This window comes from Clarias gariepinus, chromosome 25 (genome assembly GCF_024256425.1).
Source record: "Clarias gariepinus isolate MV-2021 ecotype Netherlands chromosome 25, CGAR_prim_01v2, whole genome shotgun sequence".
In the NCBI taxonomy this organism is placed as follows: Eukaryota; Metazoa; Chordata; class Actinopteri; order Siluriformes; family Clariidae; genus Clarias; species Clarias gariepinus.
The window spans coordinates 9,426,142-9,439,605 of NC_071124.1; the positions used below are offsets into that span (position 1 = coordinate 9,426,142).

At 44.5% G+C, this 13,464-nt stretch overlaps 1 protein-coding gene across 2 annotated transcripts in view; it reads left to right on the top strand.

Annotated features, from left to right (window-relative positions):
* Window positions 1-13,464, top strand: part of atm (ATM serine/threonine kinase) — a 61,412-nt gene that overhangs the window by 43,789 nt on the left and 4,159 nt on the right. For both annotated transcript variants that reach the window (XM_053486635.1, XM_053486636.1), the window contains exons 53-63: window positions 1,384-1,524; window positions 1,707-1,845; window positions 2,422-2,504; window positions 4,352-4,492; window positions 4,954-5,070; window positions 5,403-5,552; window positions 5,957-6,122; window positions 7,160-7,246; window positions 7,321-7,435; window positions 7,999-8,062; window positions 8,150-8,295. In XM_053486635.1, coding sequence (XP_053342610.1) covers window positions 1,384-1,524; window positions 1,707-1,845; window positions 2,422-2,504; window positions 4,352-4,492; window positions 4,954-5,070; window positions 5,403-5,552; window positions 5,957-6,122; window positions 7,160-7,246; window positions 7,321-7,435; window positions 7,999-8,062; window positions 8,150-8,295 — 1,349 coding nt within the window. The remainder of the gene's footprint in view (window positions 1-1,383; window positions 1,525-1,706; window positions 1,846-2,421; window positions 2,505-4,351; window positions 4,493-4,953; window positions 5,071-5,402; window positions 5,553-5,956; window positions 6,123-7,159; window positions 7,247-7,320; window positions 7,436-7,998; window positions 8,063-8,149; window positions 8,296-13,464) is intronic.

Below are 13,464 nucleotides of genomic sequence, written 5' to 3' on the forward strand. Positions count from 1 at the left end.
TATATACAATAAAATATACCTATTAATTAAAGCTTGAAGATGGCGGATGGAATTCATCAGGGAAAGTGAGAATGTTAAGAACAAGTCATGGGAAAATGGGAAATGTCCTTACCCACTTGACCCTCTCGTTCTTTATAAAGAGGCGCTTGGCCACGCCCTCACCAGCACAAAGGCTTTCCCTCTGATTCTAGCAGCTGTTTTGCTAAATTAAGAGCGAATTGTTCTTATACTTAGTAGATTTTTTTCTTGTGAAGGTGTTTTTCATCGCGCTATTGCTCTCTCCGTTTCTTTAAGCCTACACATCAGTGCGTTCACAGTTTGCACGAGAATCAAGCACGTTATCAAATAATCAACACTTGAATTCGTTACTAATTAGGGCCCAGGGTTTTTTTCCACTCTTTTGGACTTTTTGGGGGTCTTAACATGCTCAAAAACTCATGATAGTTGGCAGACAGGTTGGAATCTGCTGCCATTAGGATGCCTGAGAGTCACGTGGCCCGGAGCCCTCAGGGGCCCCCACACGAGATTTTTCTGGATAGCTTATACACACTTTCACGTAGGCACACGAAACTCAGTACACATTTAAAGCTCATTGAGCCGAAAAACTTTCCCATTGCATGTCAAGGGCTCAACTCAACAGGATGCCGGTTATTTTGGGTCGTTCGCATAAACGCACCCGATGGATTTTGATATACTCCTCCCAGGGAATTGATACGATCATCACCAAACCTGGCCGATGTGATCTAAAGACATTGAGGACGCAGAATTGCGGAGGGATTTTTGATATCTCAAACAGGTCAGCCGTGATAATGTCTTAAACTTACACTGAAAAATGATGAATTCCTTTCTGTGTGGCATTATATTGAGTGACATTATATTCAGTGACATCATGTTCAGTGACATCACATTGAGTAAGACTATAGTGTGATGCTTATTTTCCAGTATGTAGGCCTATTGTGTACACACATCACAAATTATAACACTTACACATACTCATACACGCGCTCAAACACACTCGTAACACACACATACACAATCACATCTCTCTCTCACACACGCGCACACACACAATTGACATGACAAATATTTAGGGCCCAAACTGACATCAGCCGTATATAGTGTGTGATGTGTGCAAGCCGGCGTGTGCCACCCGGGCGGCGATAAAGATGCACGCTCAAATAAAACACAGGTTGTGCGGGTGGACCTGAGTGGCGATGGCACAGGGTGCTTGGGCCCGTCATTGTTGCTTGCAATTATATCTTTATTTATTTTTGTTTTCTTTTAACTTTGTTTATACTCGTACAGAGTTTTTTAACAGTATCTTAGAATTCTGTATCACACCTCAAAAATGATGAATGGCATTTAACCTTCTTTGATGCACAGCTGATCTGCAGGTCGTCCATGGACCACCCTCATCACACACTCTTCATTATCTTCGCTCTGGTCAACGCCAACAAGGATGAGGGCTTTTCCCGCGGTCGCCTTTCCAAGAGCAGCACGCAGAAGCTTTCACCTCTGGACCTGGTCAGCTACATTTCAATTAATCTTGTTTTCTTTGACAGTGAAATCACCCCTTTAATTATTTAACCACATTCTAATGAGCTTCGAACGTATCTTTGATTCAGCCAAACTATAGACAGCAACAGAGTTTGTGAAGTGTTTATATAAAACGGTGCTGATTTGGTTTGCGTGCTGCTGTTCTGCAGGACCGAGCCGAGGTGGCGCAGAAAATCCTCAACACCATCCGGAAGAAAAAGGCACAGCTGATCCGGGGTATCGAGGCTCTCTGCCACGCCTACATTACCCTCGCGTACATGGATGCAAGCAAGCATAAAAATGAAAAGAGTGAGTGGACACCTTTTAACCACATACTTGTTATAGTATGTGGTTGCTTATAATTTTATGTAAAATAAACTACGAGGGGTGTTCGAATCAAACCAGGACTTAAAAAGTCTTTTGAAGTAACATTTTTCATGAATGAAGGCATAAAACTGATTGTCATTTGTAGAAGACTTTAAGCACAGTTCGTTGATGTTTTTGTGGGACCTCTTTTGTATGACCTCGTACTGCCCACCGCACTACGTGCATATTATAGAAACTATGCTGGGAGTTATTAAAAGACCCTTGTACAGTCCTGATCTTGCTCCAAGCCATTTTCTCATGTTTGGGCCATTAAAGGAGTTCCTGGGAGGCCTTGATGGTATCCAAGCACCAGGGAAACACTGGAATAAATGTTTAGTATAGCAGGGGATAATAAGGAGAAATAAAGGGAGGTTTTAACTCTCATAACTGTGTTCTGTTTGACTTGAACGCCCTTACTATATGTAAATAAATTAGTGAATATTATATATCATTGGTGCATTATAATAATGATTAAAGTATCAGCAAAATAACTGCTGAGTGTATGTTGTGTTGGTACAGAGGCACTCCCTATTCCGGCGGAACAACCCATCATGCAGATTAAAGATTTAGAGGGTGTCGTAATCCCTACAATGGAGATCAAGGTACAGGCAATTATTTTATTTTTTCTAGAAACTATTAGAATTTAAAAGGTGCACTATATGGCTAAAAGTATGTGTATACTGTATATCTGCCAATTGAATTTCCCATTCCAGACCCTTGGACATTTGGTTAATATGGAGTTTTTCCCAGTTTTCTGTTATAACAAAATAATAACATTGTAAGTGGTTGTAGGAATTTGTGGTCATTCAATTCAATTCAATTCAATTTTATTTGTATAGCGCTTTTAGCAATTTTCATTGCCGCAAAGCAGCTTTACACAGTCAAAAGAATTATTTAAGTTTGTATGAAATGTGAATTTGTATGAATCAAAAATGGTCAGTTTGTCCCTGGTGAGCAAGCCGAGGGCGACAGTGGCAAGGAAAAACTCCCTGAGATGGTAATAGGAAGAAACCTTGAGAGGAACCAGACTCAACAGGGAACCCATCCTCATTTGGGTGCAACAGAAAGCAGTAAATGATCTGCATTTATACAGTGTGTAGGGTGGGTGTCATTCAACCACAGGAGCTCAGGCATCAATTTCGAGCGAGGAGGCCAAGCATGAAATCAGTGTTCCTCTTTTTCCCAAAGGTTCTGAGTGGGATTCAGGTCAAAGCTTGGTGCAGGACCTTGAATTGTTCCATATCATCCATGGCAAGGCTTTCCTTCATGGAGCTCGCTTTGTGAAACAGGTATTGTCATGCTGAAACAGGTTAATGGAACCTTCAATACTACACCTAGGCAATACCCCAGGGTAAAAAATCGAGCTTTGTGAACGCATGGCTTGCCGAGGATGATATGGAGGAACTCAAATGTCCTAGACTGGCCTGAACCCCACTCAACATTTTTGGAATTAACTTACACACTAACTTACCCACATTGGGGCCTGACTTCTTGTGTAATTTCATTGATAGTGCAGTTTTATTTTTCTATTGTGAGTTGTTCATGATTCAGAATCTATTCTTTAGTCAAATTTGCAAATGTTAAATGGTCTAAAACTCCTTAAAATATACCAAAGCTTCTGCAAAAATTTCACCTTGTTTCCATCTTCTGCAAATACAATAAGTCCTCAACATACGAACAAGTTCCATTCCCAGAGCTCATTCATAAGTCCAATTTGTTCGTAAGTCCAAAAAAAAAAAAAACAATGTTCAGGTGCTAGGATAATAACACAATTGGCTATACACAACCAACATGTTCCATGATCTTGTCCTTGTTCTTTAGAATCATGGCGACGGTTAAACGATTCGTGTTAATAGAATAAGCAATGTATGCCATCTTTTCACCTCGCTCCGCTCTCTCAATTATTTCCCCCTCATTATTGCTTTGTGCTTTTTAACAGTACCAGCTTCATTGCCGTAGCTTTTACGCTTGCTTCAGGACATGATGGTATGCACGCTGCATGCACGTGCCCTTGTACAGTATGCCTGGCATGTGATTTAACTGTTGTGCATACACATGATTGTGTCTTCGAAAGTTCGTAATTCAAATGCTTGTATAGAGGGGACTTACTGTACTCATGTTTTGAGTATTGTTTTTTCTTCTTGGGTGGTTGGTGCAATATCATCATTTACTAAACTGTATGCAGAGCAGAAGATAACAGATTATTAACTGACAACACAATTTACACAACATTTCTTTGTTCACTTTTAGTAGTATTTAATATTTCTAAAGCTACAAGAAATATAGCAGATTGAAATAAATCAGACAGTAAACATTAGCGTATTAGCGGATTTGTAGACTGTAGAATCGATTCTATTCCATTTTTGCTGATCGCGATGTTTAAGTCGTTCCATAGGCACCATTATACAGTAACAAATTTTTACTCGAGTATTACTGCCTTTTTCTAAAGGTGGATCCGTCAGGGAAATATGAGGATCTGGTGACTGTCAGGTCTTTTAAGCCTCACTTCCACCTGGCTGGAGGCGTCAACCTGCCCAAGATCATCGACTGTGTGGGCTCGGATGGGAAGAGCAGGAGACAGCTGGTCAAGGTGAGACTGCAGGGGAGGAAAAATCTAGTTTCAAATGTAGCTGGAATATTTTTAGTGGAAAAAACAGTGGAATAAATCAGGAACCTGTATTTTTATGACATCACTTCTTCGATCATTTATCATCAATATTACTAAGAGGGAATAAACTATATGGGGAAGACTTGCGTATGAAAATGTATTATTCTTATGCTTACTTGCCTTAGCTTCAGACATGAGCTTCTCTTTTTTTTTTTTAACATTTCCTATGTTTCTTACTTCTATTTTCCTCTACTTTCTTCTATTTTTTCCTAATTTCTTTTTCTTTCATTATGTTTCCATCACTGTTACTGCTTCTTTTCTTCTTATTGATTTTTTATTATATAAAAAAATGATTAAATAATTTCCCCCATTTTTTCTTTCAAATTCAGTGTAATTTTTTTATTCTGATTTTTATCATCTTCATCCTTATCATGTCTGTACAGGGGCAGGATGATCTGAGGCAGGATGCAGTGATGCAGCAGGTATTTCAGATGTGCTCAACCCTGCTGCAACGCAACGCTGATACGCGCAGGAGGAAACTCAACATTCGCCGCTACAAGGTCAATTTTTTAAAATAAATGAATAATTAAATTACTGCTGCTTTTTTCTTTCTTTCAACATTCTTTAATTGATTTTTCAACTGTATACATTTTAATTTGTATGTAGAAATAAACAATACTGGATAATAGTAGAGAAAAACAAAAAAAATTTAAATAAATTGTTCACTTAAAGATAATGTTAAAAAAGTATGGGTAGAATTTCTATATATATAGTGTAATAAGAGGTCTCACTGTTTATGGGTATAATTATATGTGCTGATTTCTGGTAAATGCTATTACATTAATCACATTTCATGCTAAAATCTGCATTCTTTTGGGCTGTTGTGTGTCAGGTGGTGCCTTTCTCCCAGAGGAGTGGTGTTTTGGAGTGGTGCTCAGGCACTGTCCCAATAGGAGAATTTCTAGTGGACCCTCAGGACGGAGCACACAAACGTTTTCGGCCTCAGGACTTGACCAGCATGGCCTGTCGCAGGAAAATGATGGTGCGTCTGATTAGTGCAGAATATGCAACTCTGGTTTATTGCTTAATATCTTCACTCTTCTGCACACACCTTGTTCTGTTTTTTAACTGGGTTATGAGTTATGATTATGGGAAATTTGCAGGTACTGATGATGAATGAATGAAACGAATTGTTTCCACTTCCATTATTGGTAGAAAAAACTGAATACGAGAATATGTAAGTTAGCCTCAAATGAATACTGAGGAGCGTTAGTGTTTCATCCTAAACACATTAATAAACACACTAATAAAAATACATTTTTGTGATCTAATGGCTCACTTTAAATTTCATGAGTACTGATTTGGAGCTGTGATGAGAAACTGGAACTGGTGTTTTGCTACTGCAACTGTCTTTTACCTGTGTGTATGTGTATGATTGTCATGTAGGAGGCCCAGAAGATGGAATTTGACCAAAAGCTTCAGGCGTACACAGAGGTGTGCCAAAACTTTCGTCCTGTTTTCCGTTACTTTTGCATGGAAAGGTTTCTGGATCCGGCCATATGGATGGAGAAGAGGCTGGCGTACACACACAGCGTAGCTACGTCCTCTATAGGTATCAACACTTGAGGTTGCACAGATACTAATTTATGTTGATGTTGACCAGCAATTAAGAAAACAGGTGACTAATTATTAAATCCATAATTAAAGTAAAGAGTACGGTAAAGTGCACTTTAATCAGATCCCAATCGCAGGCTGTAAAGGATATTTACATTTTCCAGGATTTTTTTGTCTCCATTGTTAAAGATTAATGAATCGGCAAAAATAATCCGTCTTGCATGTAAGGTTATACACGATTACATAAACCATCGGTTTATTTCATTTTTAATAATAAAAAAAGTTCTGTTTCAAAAGAGTTAGATGTGATTATTTCGTGTTGCATTTTGTTGCTAGGCAGACTATCATGTTTCTAATGTTGTTTTCATAGATTAAAATAATTTTCCTTCCTTAATCCATTCTTACTTGATTTACATGTAGCTACTTATGTAGCTTTTTTCTTATTTACTTGGCTTTATTTATTTACTTCCTTACATCATTTCTGACTAAATTCCTTACTTACTCTACTTATTTACTTATTGATTTGCCTACTTTATGTTGCTACTTCGTTTCTTCCTTCGTTCCGTATTCACTTCCTTAGTTACTGATTTTACTTATTTTCATTTTTGCTTCCTTTATTCTTTTTAAATCACTTACTGTATTTCCCCTTTTTTTTTTCCTTTTTCTTTACTTCCATTACTGATTTAGTTTTTCTTATTCCTTTGTTCTTTCCCTTCTTCCTTCTTTTTCTTTATTGACTGATGTAATAATGTTTTTATCCATTCCTTACTATATTCCTTCCTCTCTCCCTTCCTCTCATATTTATTCCCTAATTTAATTACTTTCTTATTTATTCCCTTCCTTCCTAATTTACTTACTTTCTTATTTATTTTATTTTCTCCTTTTTGTCCTGTATACTGACCATTTTCCTTTTTTAATTTACTTTTTCCCTTCCTTCCTTCCATTCCTTTTTTCCTTTCTTCCTTTCATTCCTTTCTTCCATGACTGATTTATTTACCCACTGATTTGCTTGTTTAATTGCTGTTCTTCTCATAGTGGGCTACATCGTTGGCCTGGGTGACCGACACATCCAGAACATTCTGATAGATGAGCAAACAGCAGAACTGGTGCACATAGACCTGGGTGAGTGAAGAAGAAAAACAAATCACTTCCTGTCATTCATTTTCAGCTTTAACCTGACATGATTCTTTTGTCAGGTGTTGCCTTTGAGCAGGGGAAGATCTTGCCAACCCCTGAGACTGTGCCCTTCAGGCTGTCCAGAGACATCGTGGATGGCATGGGCATCACTGGCGTAGAGGGAGTCTTCAGGAGGTCAGTTCCACATTGCTCTTTTTATCATGAGAGTCGCAATGATGAGGTAGTTGAATAATAACCTTTGATCTAGAAAAACACTTCAAATGTATGGTAGCATACTGTATGATGGTTGTCCATTGGTACGTTCATTGGGGAAAAAAAAGAAAAACCCCAATATCTGATCGTCAGAAGGTTTTAAGTTGTTTGTACAGTTCATGGATTTTCCAAAAAGATCATAACCCGATCTAGGGGAAGATCAGTGACCAGATTTAAATCCCTTTCTCCTATAAAGCTAAGAAAGATAAGTACCCTTCAGTCTGTTCTATATGGATCTATAAACCACGTAATGTGCACAAATCAGTATGCATACCTAATATTACGGTGCATGCTTAAATATTTAGTGCAGTAATTAGTGTTTTGGGACCCAAAGGAACAAGTATTTAAAAAGAAATAAATGTAAAGATATTGACCATGTCCACTATATAGATCTTATACTTAATTAATAACATACATCATGTAATGTGTTATCAGTCAGTTATTAAAGAATTCAGCTAATAGTTCTGTTCTTTCTTTTACCTTAGATGCTGTGAGAAGACCATGGAGGTCATGAGGAGTTCTCAGGAGGTTCTCTTGACCATTGTGGAGGTGCACGAGCTGTCAAGTCATTCACAGAATCTGGAAAACTGGAATAATTTAGTGCTAACATTGTGTGTGTGTGTGTTTGGGTTGCAGGTGTTGCTGTACGATCCTTTGTTCGATTGGACGATGAACCCACTTAAAGCCTTCTATCTGCAGCAGCAGGACGAGCAGGCCGAACTAAACGCCACCCTCAACCCCACACCTGCAGGAGAGGAACATGAAACTCACCGCAAACCGAGGTTTAACACACAAAATACAATAAATATAAAAAAAATTCATTAATTATGATATTGATACATTTGAAGTGCTTTAGATGTAATGGGTTTGATATGCTGAGATAAAAGAATCAATGATTTATATTTTTTTTTGGTTTTTAGTTGTATAGTTGAAATGTGTAGATACCTGGGGAAACCCAGAGGTCATACCGTAGCTGTAATTTGATCAACAAGTAGCAATCATTTAAAAAAAAAATGTGATTTCAGTCAAGTATCTGCCTACATAACACTGAGACATATACTCTAAGAAACCATAAATACATTAAACAGGCAGATCATCAGACAGACAGGCAGATCATCAGACAGACAGACAGGCAGATCATCAGACAGACAGACAGGCAGATCATCAGACAGACAGACAGGCAGATCATCAGACAGACAGACAGGCAGATCATCAGACAGACAGACAGGCAGATCATCAGACAGACAGACAGGCAGATCATCAGACAGACAGTCAGGCAGATCGTTAGAAAGACAGTCGGGCAGCTCGTCAGGCAGACAGACAGACGGGCAGATCGTCAGACAGACAGACGGGCAGATCGTCAGACAGACAGACGGGCAGATCGTCAGACAGACAGACAGGCAGATTGTCAGACAGACGGGCAGATCGTCAGACAGACAGACAGGCAGATCGTCAGACAGACAGGCAGATCGTCAGACAGACAGGCAGATCGTCAGACAGACAGGCAGATCGTCAGACAGACAGGCAGATCGTCAGACAGACAGGCAGCCAGGCAGATCGTCAGACAGACAGGCAGCCAGGCAGATCGTCAGAGAGACAGGCAGCCAGGCAGATCGTCAGAGAGACAGACAGCCAGGCAGATCGTCAGACAGACAGCCAGGCAGATCGTCAGACAGCCAGCCAGGCAGATCGTCAGACAGACAGACAGCCAGGCAGATCGTCAGACAGACAGACAGCCAGGCAGATCGTCAGACAGACAGACAGCCAGGCAGATCGTCAGACAGACAGACAGCCAGGCAGATCGACAGACAGACAGACAGCCAGGCAGATCGACAGACAGACAGACGGGCAGATCGTCAGACAGACAGACGGGCAGATCGTCAGACAGACAGACAGTCGGGCAGATCGTCAGACAGACAGAAACAGACGGGCAGATCGTCAGACAGACAGACAGACAGACAGTCGGGCAGTTCGTCAAACAGACAGACAGACAGTCGGGCAGATCGTCAGACAGACAGACAGACAGTCGGGCAGATCGTCAGACAGACAGACAGCCAGCCGGGCAGACCGTCAGACACGCAGACCGACAGCCAGGCAGACCGACAGCCAGGCAGATCGTCAGACAGAGAGGCAGATCGTCAGAAAGACAGAGAGGCAGATCGTCAGACATATAGACAGACAGATCGTCAGACAGACGGGCAGATCGTCAGACAGACGGGCAGATCGTCAGACAGACAGACACACGGGCAGATCGTCAGACAGACAGACAGACGGGCAGATCGTCAGACAGACAGACGGGCAGATCGTCAGACAGACAGACAGACGGGCAGATCGTCAGACAGACAGACAGTCGGGCAGATCGTCAGACAGACAGACAGACAGAAAGATCGTCAGACAGACAGGAGGATCATCAGACAGACAGACAGAAAGATCGTCAGACAGACAGGAGGATCGTCAGACAGCCAGACAGACAGCCAGGTAGATCGTCAGACAGCCAGACAGACAGCCAGGTAGATCGTCAGACAGACAGCCAGGTAAATCGTCAGACAAACAGACAGACAGACAGGAAGATCGTCAGACAGCCAGCCGGGCAGATCGTCAGACAGACAGCCGGGCAGATCGTCAGACAGACAGCCGGGCAGATCGTTAGACAGACAGCCGGGCAGATCGTTAGACAGACAGACAGGCAGATCGTCAGACAGACAGACAGACAGGCAGATCGTCAGACAGACAGACAGACAGGCAGATCGTCAGACAGACAGACAGACAGAAAGATCGTCAGACAGACAGACAGACAGAAAGATCGTCAGACAGACAGACAGACAGACAGAAAGATCGTCAGACAGACAGACAGACAGAAAGATCGTCAGACAGACAGGAGGATCGTCAGACAGACAGACAGACAGACAGACAGGAAGATCGTCAGACAGCCAGCCAGGCAGATCGTCAGACAGCCAGCCAGGCAGATCGTCAGACAGCCAGCCAGGCAGATCGTCAGACAGACAGACAGCCAGGCAGATCGTCAGACAGACAGCCAGGCAGATCGTCAGACAGACAGACAGACAGGCAGATCGTCAGACAGACAGACAGGCAGATCGTCAGACAGACAGACAGGCAGATCGTCAGACAGACAGACAGACAGGCAGATCGACAGACAGACAGGCAGCCAGGCAGATCGTCAGACAGACAGGCAGCCAGGCAGATCGTCAGACAGACAGGCAGCCAGGCAGATCGTCAGACAGACAGACAGACAGAAAGATCGTCAGACAGACAGACAGACAGACAGAAAGATCGTCAGACAGACAGACAGACAGACAGACAGAAAGATCGTCAGACAGACAGGAGGATCGTCAGACAGACAGACAGACAGACAGACAGACAGACAGGAAGATCGTCAGACAGCCAGCCAGGCAGATCGTCAGACAGACAGCCAGGCAGATCGTCAGACAGACAGACAGCCAGGCAGATCGTCAGACAGACAGCCAGGCAGATCGTCAGACAGACAGACAGACAGGCAGATCGTCAGACAGACAGACAGGCAGATCGTCAGACAGACAGGCAGCCAGGCAGATCGTCAGACAGACAGGCAGCCAGGCAGATCGTCAGACAGACAGGCAGCCAGGCAGATCGTCAGAGAGACAGGCAGCCAGGCAGATCGTCAGACAGACAGCCAGGCAGATCGTCAGACAGACAGACAGCCAGGCAGATCGACAGACAGACAGACAGCCAGGCAGATCGACAGACAGACAGACAGCCAGGCAGATCGACAGACAGACAGGCAGATCGACAGACAGACAGGCAGATCGACAGACAGACAGGCAGATCGACAGAAAGACAGACAGCCAAGCAGATCGACAGACAGACAGACAGTCGGGCAGATCGTCAGACAGACAGACAGTCGGGCAGATCGTCAGACAGACAGACAGTCGGGCAGATCGTCAGACAGACAGACAGACAGCCGGGCAGATCGTCAGACAGACAGCCGGGCAGATCGTCAGACAGACAGACAGACAGCCGGGCAGATCGTCAGACAGACAGCCGGGCAGATCGTCAGACAGACAGCCGGGCAGATCGTCAGACAGACAGACGGGCAGATCGTCAGACAGACAGACGGGCAGATCGTCAGACAGACAGCCGGGCAGATCGTCAGACAGACAGCCGGGCAGATCGTCAGACAGACAGCCAGGCAGATCGACAGACAGACAGACAGCCAGGCAGATCGACAGACAGACAGGCAGATCGTCAGACAGACAGACAGACAGGCAGATCGTCAGACAGACAGACAGACAGGCAGATCGTCAGACAGACAGACAGACAGGCAGATCGTCAGACAGACAGACAGACAGGCAGATCGTCAGACAGACAGACAGACAGGCAGATCGTCAGACAGACAGACAGACAGGAGGATCGTCAGACAGACAGACAGACAGACAGACAGGAAGATCGTCAGACAGACAGACAGACAGGAAGATCGTCAGACAGACAGACAGACAGGAAGATCGTCAGACAAACAGACAGGAAGATCGTCAGACAAACAGACAGGAAGATCGTCAGACAAACAGACAGACAGCCGGGCAGATCGTCAGACAGACAGCCGGGCAGATCGTCAGACAGACAGCCGGGCAGATCGTCAGACAGACAGCCGGGCAGATCGTCAGACAGACAGCCGGGCAGATCGTCAGACAGACAGACGGGCAGATCGTCAGACAGACAGACAGACAGGCAGATCGTCAGACAGACAGACAGACAGAAAGATCGTCAGACAGACAGACAGACAGACAGAAAGATCGTCAGACAGACAGACAGACAGACAGAAAGATCGTCAGACAGACAGACAGACAGAAAGATCGTCAGACAGACAGGAGGATCGTCAGACAGACAGACAGACAGAAAGATCGTCAGACAGACAGGAGGATCGTCAGACAGACAGACAGACAGACAGGTAGATCGTCAGACAAACAGACAGACAGACAGGAAGATCGTCAGACAAACAGACAGGAAGATCGTCAGACAAACAGACAGGAAGATCGTCAGACAAACAGACAGGAAGATCGTCAGACAGACAGCCAGCCGGGCAGATCGTCAGACAGACAGCCAGCCGGGCAGATCGTCAGACAGACAGACAGCCAGCCGGGCAGATCGTCAGACAGACAGAGCCAGCCGGGCAGATCGTCAGACAGACAGAGCCAGCCGGGCAGATCGTCAGACAGACAGAGCCAGCCGGGCAGATCGTCAGACAGACAGAGCCAGCCGGGCAGATCGTCAGACAGACAGAGCCAGACGGGCAGATCGTCAGACAGACAGAGCCAGACGGGCAGATCGTCAGACAGACGGGCAGATCGTCAGACAGACGGGCAGATCGTCAGACAGACGGGCAGATCGTCAGACAGACAGAAACAGACGGGCAGATCGTCAGACAGACAGAGCCAGACGGGCAGATCGTCAGACAGACAGAAACAGACGGGCAGATCGTCAGACAGACGGGCAGATCGTCAGACAGACAGACGGGCAGATCGTCAGACAGACAGAGCCAGACGGGCAGATCGTCAGACAGACAGAAACAGACGGGCAGATCGTCAGACAGACAGACGGGCAGATCGTCAGACAGACAGACGGGCAGATCGTCAGACAGACAGACGGGCAGATCGTCAGACAGACAGACAGTCGGGCAGATCGTCAGACCGACAGACAGTCGGGCAGATCGTCAGACCGACAGACAGTCGGGCAGATCGTCAGACCGACAGACAGTCGGGCAGATCGTCAGACCGACAGACAGTCGGGCAGATCGTCAGACAGACCGACAGACAGTCGGGCAGATCGTCAGACAGACAGACAGCCAGTCGGGCAGATCGTCAGACAGCCAGTCGGGCAGATCGTCAGACAGCCAGTCGGGCAGATCGTCAGACAGCCAGTCGGGCAGATCGTCAGACAGACAGCCAGGCAGATCGTCA